Here is a 16,709-nt window from a genome sequence, read left to right as displayed (position 1 = left end):
GAAACTTTTCCTAGTCTTTGTACATTCTGGGGCTAACAGACATGGGAGTTGCTTCCAGCTGCCTGACAGCAGCATATCCAGAAAATATATATGAGTAACCAAAACACAAACCAACCCTAGAGCAGCCTTTCTTAACCTGTAGGTCCCCAGATGTTGTTGAACTACAACTCCCATCACCCCTAGCTATAAAGGCCAGAGCTCAGGGATGATGAGAGTTGTAGTCCAACAACATCTGGGGACCCACAGGTTGAGAACAGCTGCCCTAGAGCCTGGTCTGTACAAATCCAGCAGAATGAGATGGGTCTTGTCCACTTCAAGCTGCAGCTGGTTAATACTACAGTGGTACCTCGGTTTATGAACTTAATCCGTTCCAGAAGTCCGTTCTTAAACAGAAACCAATCTTAAACCAAGGTGTACTTTCCCTAATGAGTCCTCCCGCCGCCGGTGCCCTTCCACCATTCGGATTCTGTTCTTAGACCGAGGTAAAGGTCTCAAACCATGACACCACTTCTGGTTTTGCGGAGTTCGTAAACTGAATCGTTCGTAAACAGGACTGTTCTTAAACTGAGGTACCACTGTATTTTGAATGCTCCTCCATGTAAACACAAACTCACTCTCTCTCTCTCTCTCTCTCTCTCTCTCTCTCTCTCTCTCTCATCAAAAAAATACCAAGCCTCATCAGTGAACTCAGACTCACTTTGTGCACCCCTAATTTTCTATTTGCAGTAAGGATTATTTTTTAAAAATCAAAAAAAATCAGGAGAGCTCTTAAAAAATGTGAGCCATTACCTGCATTATTACAGGCCATTCTACCACCGCAGGATTCTACAACCTCATTCCCACCCCACAGCCCTTGGGCAAGCCCTGTCATTTTGTCCATGGGGAAGATCGTAAGAGAGACAAATGAGGTTCGAAAGAGATACAAAAGGGGTAGATGGAGGGGAGCGGATTGTTTCTTTCAGCTCAACAAGCATCTAACACCATTTGCAACTGGTGAACTTGATTTTAAATGGCTTTTTTTTTTTTAAGGCCCCTTTTCCTCAACCCAGCCCTGATAAGTGAGCTGTTATGTACTGAAAAAAACAAATTCCTTCCAGTAGCACCTTAAAGACCAACTAAGTCAGTTCTTGGTATGAGCTTTCGTGTGCATGCACACTTCTTTAGATACACACAATGTGTATCTGAAGAAGTGTGCATGCACACGAAAGCTCATACCAAGAACTGACTTAGTTGGTCTTTAAGGTGCTACTGGAAGGAATTTGTTTTGTTTTGACTATGGCAGACCAACACGGCTACCTATCTGTAACTGTTATGTACTGAGTTGAATAGGATCCAAAATGCAGCAGTCTGATTGGTCCTAGAACAATGGGATTCAGAATGCAGCAGTCTGATTGGTCCTAGAACAATAGGATTCAGAATGCAGCAGTCTGATTGGTCCTAGAACAATGCAGCAGTATGATTGGTCTGCAGGAGCCACCCAATCCAGCTCCAGGTGGAAGTGAATCCACAACCTGATTGGCCTACAGAAGAATCCCGGAATTAGTCAATCACGTGCAGCCCATTGTGTAAATAATGTACCATATATAAAGCAGATATTGTGGGGGAACTTCCATTCCTCCTCACCACTATGAGCTGAATAAAGAGCATGAAATCCACTCTCAACTCCGAGTATATTTCATGAACGAAAGCAAGTTCCAAGGCTGATTTAGGAGAAAACAGAACCCATTCTTTGCTGTGGTGGCCAGGAGCAAGCAGGATCCCAGAATGCCTTTGAAAGTTGTGTGCAAGCAGGAATTTTGCCAGTTTTTCTCAACCCTTCACGACAGCAAGTCGCATCCGCAAAAATCCCCGCCTAGATGTCATTCAGGGGTGCTACTCCTTTCCTTTGCATCTGGCCACCTTGCAGGAATAATTTCTCATGAGAAAAACACGACAATGTTTCTATTCTGCACTGAGTCATCCAATGGCTGCTGGAAGCACTGCGGTGAGGTTTTTTTTCCCTTTTGCTGAATGCTGTTGTGTCTAACCCAGATCTTCCAGAGGACTCTAAGCAAGCAGTAGCTCTGCTTTATACAGAGAGTTTTCAACGGGGGGGGGGGGGCACTCGCCTTGCATCGTTTTGCATCACAATTAGCCACGTCCCTTTGGGCTTACCCTATTACGGCAAAAGCTGGCAGCTCCTGCAGGTCAAAGGGGAAATCCATGCGGAAGTTGGTTCTGAAGAGGGCTGTGATGGTGACTGTGAAGCAGGGATGAGAAAGACAGGAGGAATTACGACCGTGGAAAAATAGAATGCGAGAGAATTTTAAATGTGTACTACTGAAAGCAGTAGCCCCGGGGGTGGCGGAAAGCCTAGAAAAATACGGGATATCAATGCGCAAGCACAAGGGACAGCAAGGAAACATCACAGAAGCTTTCCTTTCAGCACTGCCACAGTTCTTAGCACCTCACTTGAAAAGACTTGGTAATGCGGATGTTATTTTGATATGTTTTGGGACGGGCCTGGAATACTTCTAGCCTCAAGAGCGCTTCATTAAGAAAAGGTTTTGTTGTTGCTGTCATCAGGAAGTAGTTCTGGCTCACAAGCAGCACCAAATGGTATATAGCATTTTGATTTGGCATCCTCACACATTTTTCCCTTTCAGTTTAACAGGAAGAGGGAAGCAGCTGCCCTTTCAAAAATTCTTCATCCTGTTTGCCGTTGTTTTGGTATGAATTCCTGCATCGTCCCAGAAAAGTCCAATACTGAACCCACTTGAAAATCCCCTCTTGAAAAATAGCCTGAATATCAAAGGCAAGCAAACGAGTAGAAAAATCTCTGTGGCCTCCAATAACACCACAGCACAGCAATGAGAAAATTGGAGGCAGGTTGAATAGGGCTGACATTGTTTAAACAGTGGGATAGTGATGGTTTCATACCACTGTTCCTGTTTCTAATGTGAACCAATGTTCTAGCCAGTGCAGGTTTCGCAATTGTTTAGCAAGGAAGTCAAAGCAATCAGCTCCATATATGCATGAAACTATCCTGAGGATGAGGGACGCGGGGGGCGCTGTGGGTTAAACCACAGAGCCTAGGACTTGCCAATCAGAAGGTCGGCAGTTTGAATCCCCGCGACGGGGTGAGCTTTCGTTGCTCAGTCCCTGCTCCTACCAACCTAGCAGTTCGAAAGCACGTCAAAGTGTAAGTAGAAAATAGGTACCCCTCCAGCGGGAAGGTAAACGGCATTTCCATGTGCTGCTCTGGTTCGCCAGAAGCGGCTTAGTCATGCTGGCCACATGACCTAGAAGCTGTACACCGGCTCCCTCGACCAGTAAAGCGAGATGAGCGCTGCAACCCCAGAGTCGGCCACGAGTGGACCTAATGGTCAGGGGTCCCTTTACCTTTATCCTGAGGTTGATGTTTCTGACCAGGGGTGCCAACTTGAATAAAATTTTGGGGAGGGGGCAAGTAAACCCCACCCCATGTAATCAATCACACACCCCATTCAAATATTTTATTGGAGGTGACAAAGCTCCCTCGGTCCCTAGGAGTTGGCTCCTATGCTTCTGCCTGTCATGTAGATGAATGTAAGAACTGGAAGAGGGAGTGGGTAGCAACTCACAGCACTAGAACAGCATGACAAAAGAGTTCGCCTGACTCTCACCCTCCATCTCTGCAACCTTGAAGAAGTTGCTTGTGCAGTGACACCCCTGGGATAGGGGATAGGGGAGGATGTACAGTGACAGCAAAGACTAGGAAGGAAGTCAATCCTCGAATCCTACCTGCATCTTTGTTCCAAACAGCAAAGACTCGGAAAACAAAGGCACTGAACGTAGCCGCAAAAAATCCGCGCCAGTAGTTACGAACTGCAAAGTAGGTAGACGTTACTTCGATGCTGAAGAGCACACCTATGAGGAAGAAGGATGTTCTCAGCAATGCGTAACAGCTCCTCTCCCCAACCACAACCTGCTCCCAAAGTCACTTGAGAATACCTTGACTTCTACTCCCCCAGCGCATGAATTAACAGGAATTTGCAAAAGTAGCAGAGAGAAAATAATAGCAGGGTTGTTGTGTTTGAACTGTTTCACCTTAACTCGGTTTCCTTCAGCTAAGGCTAAGCATGAGCGAAAATAAACAATTCCCAATTTCAACAGCACAGGGGTTTCCAAACTTTCTGCTTTGAGGAAACCGTCTCTATCTCTGCTGAGGGAACCCTGTGCTTTGCAAAGGATTTGTGGATCATATTCTGTGCATCACTTCACATGAAATTATGGACAGTGTTTGTCTTTACTGTGTGAACTGAAAGTGCTGGAAAACTCTATAATAGTGAAACAAGCTGTTTTCCAGGGAAGCTTGTCCACCATTACAGATGGTCTCATTAAGGAACTATTGATAAACTTCCAAGAAAATGGCAGAGTTCCCCAGAAAGAAGTTTGGAAACCGCTAGCTCAGTAGAATGGGAACTGCTTCCCAATTGCTTTCTTTCCATACTGGTACACTAATGGGTGCTTCTCTGAACCTCAGCATCAGTCCTGGACACATGATTCCAAGGTAAGTGTTTGGCTGGAATGGTATGAGCCAATATGGAAACAGCTTTTGTGCTGCCAGGGTAGAGGGTGTGCTGGCCAGTTATCCAAAACCAAATACTTTAAAAAACATAACTAGAGAAGAAGGTAGATTGGGGTCTACTGGTAGATCCCTGGGTGATTTGCTGTAGATCAGGAATGTTTTCTGACTCCCAATTGTTTAACAATGGCAGGAACAACATGGCTTTCCCCAAATAAATTAGGTTGCTGAAATGATGAAGAAGAGTTTGGATTTGATATCCCGCTTTATCACTACCCGCAGGAGTCTCAAAGCACCTAACATTCTCCTTTCCCTTCCTCCCCCACAACAAACACTCTGTGAGGTGAGTGGGGCTGAGAGACTTCAAAGAAGTATGACTGGCCCAAGGTCACCCAGCAGCTGCATGTGGAGGAGCGGAGACGTGAACCCGGTTCCCCAGATTACAAGTCTACCGCTCTTAACCACTACACCACGCTGGCTCTCAATAAGAAAGCTAATCAGGAGCGGTCTTTTGTGTGAGATAAGGATGTCCAGTTCCAGTACTGAAAAGCAAATACCTATGCTTAGAGGCACCCTGCTTTTTGATTCGCCTGTGTGTGTTTCGCACTTGGTAGACCGTGGGTTTCTAGTTTAACAAAAACAACAACCAAAGAGTCCCAGCAAGCCTGGAATTTGCCTGCCTGCATTAGAAAATGGAATTTAGAGGATGGGTTACAATTTGGGCTGGGTGGGGATGAGGAACGATGCAATGTTTCTAGCGAAAGTTAGACGATAGCCAGGATTCACTTGCCTCCCAGTGGTGTCCCGAAACAGCAGCCAACCCCTACTGCACATCCCACAGTCAGGACATCTGTGTAATAATATGGCTGCTACTGGTGGAAGAGACATGAGCGAGAGAAAGACAAAGACACAAGAGACACACAAAGTGAGACACAGAAGCAGAGAAAGGGGAGAATGAGTGACAGAATTGGTAGCTAGTGTCAAAGAATGATCAATACCGTAGATGTTATCTAACAATGCACACTTAACCCACTGGAAAATCCTGTACAGTGGTACCTCTGGTTACGTACTTAATTCATTCCGGAGGTCCGTTCTTAACCTGAAACCGTTCTTAACCTGAGGTACCACTTTAGCTAATGGGGCTTCCTGCTGTCACCTGCTGGCGCACAATTTCTGTTCTTATCCTGAGGTAAAGTTCTTTACCCGAGGTACTACTTCCGGGTTAGCGGAGCCTGTAACCTGAAGTGTTTGTAACCTGAGGTGTTTGTAACCCGAGGTACCACTGTATATGCCAAGAGTTCCCGCCTCATTTCTCACCAAGACACAAGCTTGGGTGCACTTAGCAAGATGGTGATGTAATACCAAAAGGGATTCATGCAAGAGACAAGGCCTCAGCTCTTGTAAATGCAGAATTCTCCCATCTTTCCAGAGTCACATGTGAATAATGTATTCAGGTGTCAATTGTTCAAGGGGTTAAGAGATGTAGTGTATGTTACAAATTTCACAAATCACACAGCTCCAACCCAGAAGTGTAGGAAACTGCAGTGATTTATCAAGTAGATGGTCATGTGTGAAAATTCAGGGCATGTGTCAATGGCTGCATGTAAACGTGCTAGGAAGCTACAATAGGCAGCATCTTCCCAGTGCAGCGCTTGGCACATGTGTAGGATTTCCACAGTTTCCTGCAATAAAACAAGATATGAGCAGTTTGGAGACATTCAATGGAAAATGGCGGAATAGGTGTACAATGCTTTCCTTGCTTTGTTGAAGTTTGGACAAGGAAAGATGGGGAAGTTAGAGCCACACTCTATGTGCAAAAATATAATATGGTTACGGAACTGTGCTACTTCAGAAGGGAAGTGTGAAAATGGAAATACAGCGGTACCTCGGGTTAAGAACTTAATTCATTTTGGAGGTCCGTTCTTAACCTGAAACTGTTCTTAACCCGAGGTACCACTTTAGCTAATGGGGCCTCCTGTTGCCGCCGCGCCACCAGAGCACTATTTCTGTTCTCATCCTGAAGCAAAGTTCTTAACCTGAGATACTATTTCTGGGTTAGCAGAGTCTGTAACCTGAAGCGTCTATAATCTGAAGTGTTTGTAACCTGAGGTACCACTGTACTGTAAAGCTCCTACTCATTTCTATCTGGATAGGCAGTTATGGGAGAAGAGTGACAGAGAAGGTAGTACCCCCTGCTGTATCTATGCTAACAATGTTATTTTAAAAGCACCCCAGATTTTCCCCAAGATGCAAAAGAAATGGGGTAGGGGGAAGAGAAACTGTGATTTACTGGAGACACAGAGAGAGTTGAAAAATAGGGACTGTCCCTGAAAAATAGAGGCAGCTAGATATTATTGGCATATGTGATTTATGTCATTCCCTGAAGGAGCATCTCCACCCCCATAGTCCAGCTCAGACACTGAGGTCCACCTCCAAGGGCCTTCTGGCAGTTTCCTCTCTGCAAGGTTACAGGGAACCAGGCAGAGGGCCTTCTCGGTAGTGGCACCCGCCCTGTGGAACTCCCTCCTATCGGATGTCAAGGAAATAAACAACTATCTGACTTTTAGAAGACAACTGAAGGGAAATTTTTAATGTCTGATGTTTTATCGTGTTTTTTAAATATTCTGTTGGGAGTCGCCCAAGTTGGTTGGGAAAACTCAGCCAGACGGGCGGGGTATAAGTAATAAATTATTATTATTATTATTATTATTATTATTATTATTATTATTAGTCCCTGCCCAACACATCCTTGCACCAAAGTCACTTTCTATTTCCCACAGGATGTCCCTTCGCTGCATTTTCTGTTTCTCTGTTGGGTTACGCGAGGTAAAAGAACCACACCACAGCACCATGACAGTTGTCAGTTGAGCAGAAAACATGGCTTCCATTCCAGAAACTTCCTCAGTCGGGAGCGGGGGTGGGGTATAAATACGGGAATTGCACTTGCCTCCAAGAGGAGCCCCGAAGCAACATCCAACTCCAACTGCGCAAGCCGCCACCAGGAGATCGAGCTGCCTGTGCATATTCTGGAATAGAGAGCCCGGCCAGAGAAAAGCATGCCAGGGTTAGGAGGGAGCACAGCCACATGGTTAGTCCTTTCCTCCTCCCTCCTCCTCCGGCACAAAGCAACAGCGAGCAGCAAAACCAGCCTTCTCTCATAGAGGAAGTGAGCAGTGAGCCAGTCACTAGACACAGCCAGCACCTACGGTGACCCCGTTCCTTTCTACGCACCACCAAATACTATATAGCCTATGTGCCAGTTCTCCATACTAGCCTGGCAGTTGTTACCAGCTATTGGAACGGTATTGCGCAGCCAGTCACCAAGCCAGCCACTGCGACAGAGCTCAGGCCTCTTTAGTCGTTCAGCCAGCATTGTGTGCAACAAGCTTCCAGAGCCACGCCAGCCTCAAAACACAACTGCTTACAACAGCCACGTTTCTTACTATAATGTTTATGTGTTGTTATTTATTTATTTTTAAAAGCCCCCATCCCACCGGACGTCTTGATGCGTGCTACTAATGCACAAGCCTCGATGAAATCATTTGTGCTTATTTACAGCTGCTCAACCACACAGTATATATGGGTAAAAAGGTAAAGGGACCCCTGGCCATTAGGTCCTGTCGTGGCCGACTCTGGGGTTGCGGCGCTCATCTCGCTTTACTGGCCGAAGGAGCCGGCGTACAACTTCCAGTCATGTGGCCAGCATGACTAAGCCGCTTCTGGCGAACCAGAGCAGCACACGGAAACACCGTTTACCTTCCCGTCGGAGCAGTACTTATTTATCTACTTGCACTTTGACGAGCTTTCGAACTGCTAGGTTGGCAGGAGCAGGGACTGAGCAACGGGAGCTCACCCCGTCGCGGGGATTCGAACCGCCGACCTTCTGATCGGCAAGTCCTAGGCTCTGTGGTTTAACCCACAGCGCCACCCGCGCCCTGTATATATGGGTAGCAGTGACCAAAGTTTGGATCTTGTGCGCCAAAATGCGAAACACTATTTCTGGGCAAAAGAAAGTGAAATTGTGCCGGTGTACACTGTTTTATGTACATTCCACCCGTTTTGCAAAATTTTGCTTCCAAGATTCAGGCTTGCAAGAATGCAGATACATGTTTTTACTGTTACCATAAAGCAGCAATGCTGCAGCAAGCAAAGGCTCTAGCAGCTCAGTCAGCTGCTTGTGGCTGGAAAGCCAAACAGGATGTTTGTGACTGTTGCCATGGGAACAAAGGGGCAGTCCATTCTCCTTATTGAGCACCGGATGTGAGCTCAGTGTGTGTTATATGATCTGTACAGGATGTACATGGGTGGAGTCAGTTTCGAGATTCTCTCTGTTGTTTGAAGAGAGCAGACATCTTTAACTGTATGGCTGCTAAAGACAGGAATAAAAGCATGTAGATACATTTCTGTCTGAGTCTGATTCCCCTCCCTGGGGAGCAGGGAGGAGGAGAAGCAGTGGTGTGTTTTTCTCACAGTCTGAGAAAAATCGCCGATACGGACCTCAACTGTTTTTCCTGCCGGGAGTCGCGGGAGGGAGGTCAAAAGGAATTCAGCCGGTGCCTGGACAGATAGGCACATACCTCTGACCCAGGCAGAATTCCAACATTTACAAGGTGAGGTGTTGAACAGGACAAGTAGAGCGATGCATGAGGAATAGGAGGATGTGCAGATTATCATAGGCTCATCCCCAGCTATCAGGATCCCTGTTCAAACCCTCTTTGATTTCTGATCCTTTGACAGAAGTCCTTTTAACTTTTTCAGCAAATGGTCTAGAAACCTACAATTTGGTTTACAAAGAAGCTGTGGTTTTCAGGGAGCCAAGCTCTGCTTCCGATATTTTAGGATTGGTTGTTTGTTTTTGGTATTTTTTAAAGAAGAAAATAGGGTGACCCTAACTCTGACTACAATCAGGCATGGAGTGGTTTTAGCTTCCTTTTTGGTTCATGATTTTTGGAGGGTTCCTCTGTATTTTATTTTATTGTAACGGACAGCTAAACCTGCCAATTGCTGTCATTTCCCTCTGGCCAGCTAGTCTAGAATTATTCTGGTCCTGCCTTCAATATTCTGGGTCTCTGAGGCTCCCCCTCCCCCTTTGACAGCCTCCATCACAGACCAGATGGAGCATGCAGAACACTTACCTCATACACACCGCAAAAGATGGACATGAACTTGCTCAGGACGGCAGCACAGATGCTGGCAATATGCACAAAGGGGCCCTGCGGAAGGAAGGAAGGAAAGAAGGAAGGAAGGAAGGAAGGAAGGAAGGAAGGAAGGAAGGAAGGTTGAGGAGCATCGTTCAATTCAGTTTTATGCCAAAAAAGTAGCAAAGATTCTGCCTCTCCTATCTGTTTTTATCACTCCCAGATCTACCAACATCTTTGTAAGACTCTCATGCCACTGAAAAGGCACACTTTCAAAATCTACCTTTAGGCAGCCCATGCGTGGTTGGCAAGATCATAAATGTAATCAAAATGACAAGGTGAGTTAAAAGGTCCTTAATGGGAGAGGAAGAAGGTTAGGTTTGTGTCTCCCTCTGGAGCCTGAGAGAGGCGTCCAGTCGAAGGATCGGCTGCTTATTATTTCATAGCAATGTGTGAGCATCAGCCTTCCCCAGAAGCTCCTGGGTCACATGATAAAGCTCACATAATGTTGTATTTTAATCTTGTTTTTAAGTTGTATTCATTTAACTTGTTTTTATTATTGCTTGTTAGCCGCCCTGAGCCCGGCCTTGGCTGGGGAGGGCGGGGTACAAATTATTATTATTATTATTATTATTATTATTATTATTATTATTATTATTATTACCACCTGCCCTGTTCTTTCTCCCCAGCCCTCCTCCTCCTGGCCCTGTCCTCATTAGGACTGCTCCATCTTCCAACTTTACCTTCTACCTGCCTCCTTCCCCGGGAAGTTGGACTAGATGACCCTTGTGGTTCCCTTCCAATCCTATGGTTCTGCCTGCTGACCCTGCAGCCACTACACCCATCGTTCCCCATGCCCCTTCCTAGGAGCTCGACCAATGGCAACTCTTCTGCCTGGCCTGCCTCCCCCTCTAAGAAATTAGAGTGGCTGAGTTAGCCACCATCAACCTCCTTAGGCAATAGGAAACAGACGGCCACAAGTAGAAACAGCAACAAAATGTTGCAGTGTGGGGTGCGGCTGTTCTGTATCCCAGCTTTCTCATTCTGGTCTCTCTTCTCCAACAGCTGGACAGCACTCCGTGGCCACTAAGCACCCTCAGTTCTCAATGGGCTGTTTTGGGTTCCCCTAACAGAACATCTTTCACTATAAATAGAGTCGTACCTTGGTTTTCGAACAGCTTAGTTCACAAACAGCTTGGAACTCGAATGCCGCAAACCCGGAAGTAGGTGTTCCAGTTTGTGAACTTTGCCTCGGAAACCGAACGTCCAGCGTGGCTTCTCCGATTGGCTGTAGGACACTCCTGCAGCCAATCGGAAGCTGCGCCTTGGTTTCTGAATGTTTCGGAAGTCAAACGGACTTCTGGAACGCATTCTGTTCGAAAACCAAGGTACAACTGTATATGTTTCTATTTTTGCAAACCTCAGGGTTTTCCCAAGCCTGAGAATACTTCCCTTATGTGTAGGTGGTGCTGTCTGGGCTTCATTAGCAACAGCACTCATAGCCTGAACATTAAAAATAGAGGTGATGGGGATGAAATCTGCGTCCCCAGCACTAATAAGAATAATAATAATAATTGCATACCACCATATACCTGCAGGTCTCAGGGCAGTTACAACATAAAATCACAAGATAAAATACATAATAAAAACAAAAACAACCCAGTAACCTCTCTCCTCCCCAACACATTTTAAAAAGGCATTGGACGTCAATCAGCAAAAGGTCTGGTTAAGGAGGAACATTTTTGCCTGGCGCCTAAAGGTGTATAATGAAGTGTATAATGAAATTACACTCCCTGCCTTCTGTGACTTGCCCTTCTCCCCTCCCCAAGCCCCGGCGGTGCTCACCTCTTTCCCGACAGGTATCCCACTTCCTAGGCCAGCTGTCAGGCTTACAACTTTGGCCACAAAAGCTTTGGGTGTGAGGTATTCCTTGAGGACGACTCCCCGCATAATGGTTTTCAGCTCAGGGATCCCGGAGCCTGAACAAAGCAGAAAGGAAAGGAATTGTGCCACAGAAGAGACCCTGTGCAGAGAGACTGAGGCTCAAACTACAGGTGACAAACACCTGTTAGCTAAAAACAATGTTCACGCCTATTGCAAAGAAAGCAGGGGGTTCTGAACAAACGGGGTATGTGGGGAGCCAAATTCTTACCCCTCTCTGCAGCTAATCTCTCCCCATTGTCCCTCTCCTGATGTTATCCCCCTCACCCCACCCCAATCTTCTGGGAGGAAAACGCCTAAGGGAATTAAGAGGCAAGAGCAGAAAATATCATCTCCCTCTGGCGATGCTCCTTTCTTGCTCTAAAAATGGGAGTCGGGGGGAGACTGCATACATGACTGGGGCAAGCCTAGGCTTAAAAGAAATGGATTTGTTGCTGTGGATAATCTAAGGGCCCCTCCAAAGTGGTGTTTTATTGCGGGTATATTTTCTGCAACATGTTCTTAACATAGTAACAGTGCATTGGCAGTGGGTTTATTCTGTTTTATAGTATAATAATAATAATAATAATAATAATAATAATAATAATAATAATATATACCCTGCCCACCTGGCTGGGTTTTGAAATGCTTTAATAATAATAATAATAATAATAATAATAATAATAATAATAATGTATTATTTATACCCCGCCCATCTGGCTGAGTTTCCCCAGCCACTTTGAGTGGCTTCCAATCAAGTGTTAAAAACAATACAGCATTAAATATTAAAAACTTCCCTAAACAGGGCTGCCTTCAGATGTCTTTTAAAAAGAAGATAGCTGCTTATTTCCTTCACATCTGAAGGGAGGGCGCTCCACAGGGCAGATGCCACTACTGAGAAGGCCCTCTGCCTGGTTCCCTGTAACCTCACTTCTCTCAATGAGGGAACCACCAGAAGGCCCTTGGTGCTGGATCTCAGGCTGAACAATGGGGGTGGAAATGCTCCTTCAGGTATACAGGTATACAGGTATAATATGCTACCATGTTATTGCTTTCTGGAGGAGCGAGAGCGCAACAAAGAAGGGACAAAAAATAAACTAGAACGTTTGTGATGTGGAAAGTGACAGAATTCCAGCAGGAAGTTAAAGTTCTGTCCTGACTAGAAATGAAGCAATGCACACCGTCCAACTTTTTCAGATTAAAAAACGGGACACAAGTCTTCAAGGATTAACTCCTGGGCAAGTCACGTGATTCACGCTGCAATCACAACCCCCAAAGTGCTTTAGGGGGCAAGACTGCGGCGTGAGAGCGCGTAGCACCCTAAATGGCCGCCACAATCTTGCACAATAAAATAGGATTTCCCGTTTTTTCCAGGACACTTGACGGTTATGGCAGTGTGACTGCCACCAAACCTTTGCAGGCACAAACTGCACTGAAAGAGGGGTTGTTTGTGACCTCCCTGACAGCATCATGAGCACAAATCATCACAAATGCATGTGATGAAAAAGATGTCAGGAGGCGTCCTTAGCCTTAGACAAACAAACCTCTAAGGAGGTTAAGGGGTGATATGATAGCCATGTTCAAATATATAAAAGGATGTCACATAGAGGGAGAAAGGTTGTTTTCTGCTGCTCCAGAGAAGCGGACACGGAGCAATGGATCCAAACTACAAGAAAGAAGATTCCACCTAAACATTAGGAAGAACTTCCTGACAGTAAGAGCTGCTCGACAGTGGAATTTGCTGCCAAGGAGTGTGGTGGAGTCTCCTTCTTTGGAGGTCTTTAAGCAGAGGCTTGACAACCATATGTCAGGAGTGCTCTGGTGGTGTTTCCTGCTTGGCAGGGGGTTGGACTCGATGGCCCTTGTGGTCTCTTCCAACTCTATGATTCTATGATTCTATGATTCCCATCCCTTGCTCTCTCTCACCCACAGCCTGCGGAGAGACAAGTTGGCAGAAGAGGGCAGCAAAGAGGATCAAGACGAGCGGATAGGTCACCCAGGCCAGGTACTGCATAGGGATACTTGGGTGCAGCGAGTTGTACATCCACTTGTAAGCTGTAGTGGGGGCATAAAAACAAAGGCCAGCAACTTCAGAACATGAAAAGAATCCAGTGAGCAGCAAACTAAACCAAATTCCCCAACCTGGCACCCTCCAGATGTCGAGGACTACAATTCCCCTCAGCCACAGTGCTGGAGAGAAATGTTCATTGTGTGCTTCATAATTGATTGGAGTGTTATGGTTACCCAATCTCTTAGTATGTGTCCCCTGCCTCCGTGAAATAAAGCAGCGGGGGGGGGGGGGTTGGGTTAATTTGATTGTAGCAGCAGTATACAAACAGGGGCGACTGGTTGCTTTCCTACCCGGGGAGGGGGGGAATATGGGGGTTCTTGAGGGGGAGTTGATGCTGCAGATAAAACACTTAAATGCTTTTGTTGTTGTTGCAAGGGCACCAAGTCCATGGCTGAGTGGAGATTTCAAAGCCTTTTTGCACAGAAATGAAAAAGGAGGGAAAATGCTGTTCTTATTCTGAAGTATTAATAAACCGCCACAACAAATGAATACGCTGCCTGTTGTTTAACTATTTATCCAAGCATGAGCATCTAAACAAAACTGCCCTAAATCTTAAAATCACTTTTGACCCCCTGCACCTGAAATGCCATGCCTGGTCTTGCACTGAATGTAGTACAGTGGTACTTCGGGTTACAAAAACCACAGTTTACAAACACTTCGGGTTACAGACTCCGCAAACCTGGAAGTAGTACCTCAGGTTAAGAACTTTACCTTAGGATGAGAACAGAAATCGCATGGTGGTGGCAGCGGGAGACCCCATTAGCTAAAGTGGTACCTCAGGTTAAGAACGGTTTCAGGTTAAGAACGGACCTCTGGAACAAATTAAGTCCGTAGCCAGAGGTACCACTGTATTGCCAGCTGAAGATGAGCTTGTGAAAGACCTACGGCAGTAACATAGCTTATTTTACAGCTCATGAAACTTGAGTTCTTGGCATAGTTTTAGGGTTGGCATTGGGAGAGAGCCGGACTCTTGTGCCTTTAACAGCTATATGGCAGCAGATATTAAATATAGAAAGCCTTTTGTAATATGGAACTCCAATTAGGAGGAAAACGTCACCTTCTGATATTCTGAGTACTTACAGAGTTACAATTCCCAGAAACCAGTAACAAACTACAGAGCCCAGAATTCTCTGAGGGGAAAGAAACTGCTTCCAATGTGCTTTAAAAGTATAGGGTGTACACAGACACAGTGGGAGATGGAGGACTAGCAATATATATGAGGAACAATGGGTTACAAAAGTTGGGTGCCTCTTCTCTCTGTCGAGCGGTGGCAAGAGCCCATGGGGTTCCAGGCATTCACCCAGGGTCTGTGTACCTTCGGAAAACTTAGACACAGCAAAGACTGTCGTAGCTTTAAGAAATATTGTTTATTCATCTATTTACACCTTCAATCTGCATGGAGGAAGTCTAGGATGGACATTTCAAGAGGAGCGTGTCCTTCCCAGCAGTGCAGCCCTGGAATCTAAGGCATATCTCCCAGCCAGCCTGCAGCCAACCTGCCCAAGATGGATCCCAGTCTTTTTTCTTCCCTCTTCTTCTTCCCAGACCATCTTGCTCAAAAACTCTTCCCTGTCACCTCAAACACACACCCCATCACCTTGGCAACACCTGTCTCCCCAAGCCAAAGGATTCCTCTCCGTTGGCCCATCAACCCCTTTTATCATGTCAAAAGATTTGTGTTAAGTTGTGGGTGAACATATCAGACGACACAGCGATTCTTCAAACAGCTCTTGTTTATTCACAGGCCAGAACAGAACAGAACTGAACTGAAGGGTTCAGCCAGCCTGCTTATATAGCACTCCACTACAACGCAACTGTAACACTTTCTGTAACTATCCAATCACGGAAAGTCACTTTCAATCCCTTATTTGCATATGTGGACCTGAGTGAAAACTATTTACAGTATCCCCCTGCTGGCCCAGGGTGAGAACTTCAGTACATAACAATTTGCTCTTTGCCAGGTCAGCCCGGCAAATTCCTTGTCTGGCACAGTTCTGCAGCTTGTACTTTCATTCATATCCCAATTAATCGAAATCCCACAATGTATTAATTTCTAGGGTTTAGGGGTGGGGTCCCCCAATCTATAACACCTGCTTATGCAGGAGGCACCGAAAGCCTGTGGTAGCTGTTTGCTTGTGTCACTGTCACCCGCACCCCATTCCCCTAACTCTCTTGTGACTGCTTCAGCTCTGAGTTGATATTGTGTACCTCAGCAGGGGTCGGGGATTCCCCTCAATGGTCACTGAGGCTGGAGCCACATGCAGACTGAATGCTGTTCCCTGACTCTGTGTGAGGTAAAGGCAGCCGTGTCATAGCAATTACTAAAAGCCTGGATTCAGGAACAAGGATCTGGATGTATTTTCTTCAAATTGGCAAGTGAGAGTTGGTGTAGAGTAGTGAGATGACACCCTCCGTCTGCTCATAGCTGTCTACACAAGAGTACATATATGCCTTTGCAAACCTGATCTGTTGTTTTTTAAGACCTTTCAAACTTCACACAGATCTTCTCCCTTGTTATTGCTCTTCCCAGCAGCCTGTAGCATGGATTCATGTGTTATATATATATATATATATATATATATATATATATATATATATATAATTGGTTTACAAAAATATCTGCACTGTCTCTTTTTTCAAGTTGCGTTTTCTACAGATCAGTTTCATTTGTTGTGAGACATTAGTGTTACATACACCAATTACATGCCCTCTTAATCCAGTAGTAAAATCAGCAGCAACTAGGCCCTTGACAACCTTCGAAAACCTCCTCCTAACAACAAAGGGACATGGCAAAGGGATGGTATCCTCAATAGACAAAATACTGCTCCAAAATCCCACAAACCCCCTCAACGTAATCAAAAAACAACTGGAGGACAACATAGGCTATAAGATTAACCCCACCCAATGGACTAGAATGTGGTCTAAACCTCCCTTTAAATCCATATCAGCAAAAAGAACTCACTCTGAAACTCACTTGTGGTACCTAACACCACGTAAACTAGCGCTGATACGCCCAGGAGTCTCACCAAAATGC

The 16,709-nt window shown here is 45.6% G+C and overlaps 1 protein-coding gene across 3 annotated transcripts in view; it reads right to left on the bottom strand.

The window, feature by feature from the left end:
- Nucleotides 1–16,709, bottom strand: part of CLCN1 (chloride voltage-gated channel 1) — a 103,454-nt gene that overhangs the window by 24,454 nt on the left and 62,291 nt on the right. For 2 of the 3 annotated variants that reach the window (XM_081844894.1, XM_081844892.1), the window contains exons 4-9: nucleotides 13,531–13,659; nucleotides 11,530–11,663; nucleotides 9,682–9,759; nucleotides 5,337–5,415; nucleotides 3,763–3,888; nucleotides 2,155–2,239 (exon numbers count right to left, since the gene is read on the bottom strand). In XM_081844894.1, coding sequence (XP_081701020.1) covers nucleotides 2,155–2,239; nucleotides 3,763–3,888; nucleotides 5,337–5,415; nucleotides 9,682–9,759; nucleotides 11,530–11,663; nucleotides 13,531–13,659 — 631 coding nt within the window. Of the gene's footprint in view, nucleotides 1–2,154; nucleotides 2,240–3,762; nucleotides 3,889–5,336; nucleotides 5,416–7,493; nucleotides 7,573–9,681; nucleotides 9,760–11,529; nucleotides 11,664–13,530; nucleotides 13,660–16,709 lie in introns of all 3 variants that reach the window. The other variant, XM_081844893.1, reaches the window with a different exon arrangement.

The sequence above is a fragment of the Podarcis erhardii genome, assembly GCF_964252035.2.
Source record: "Podarcis erhardii genome assembly, chromosome: 17".
NCBI classification, from domain to species: domain Eukaryota; kingdom Metazoa; phylum Chordata; class Lepidosauria; order Squamata; family Lacertidae; genus Podarcis; species Podarcis erhardii.
This window is presented reverse-complemented; position numbering and strand designations above follow the sequence as displayed.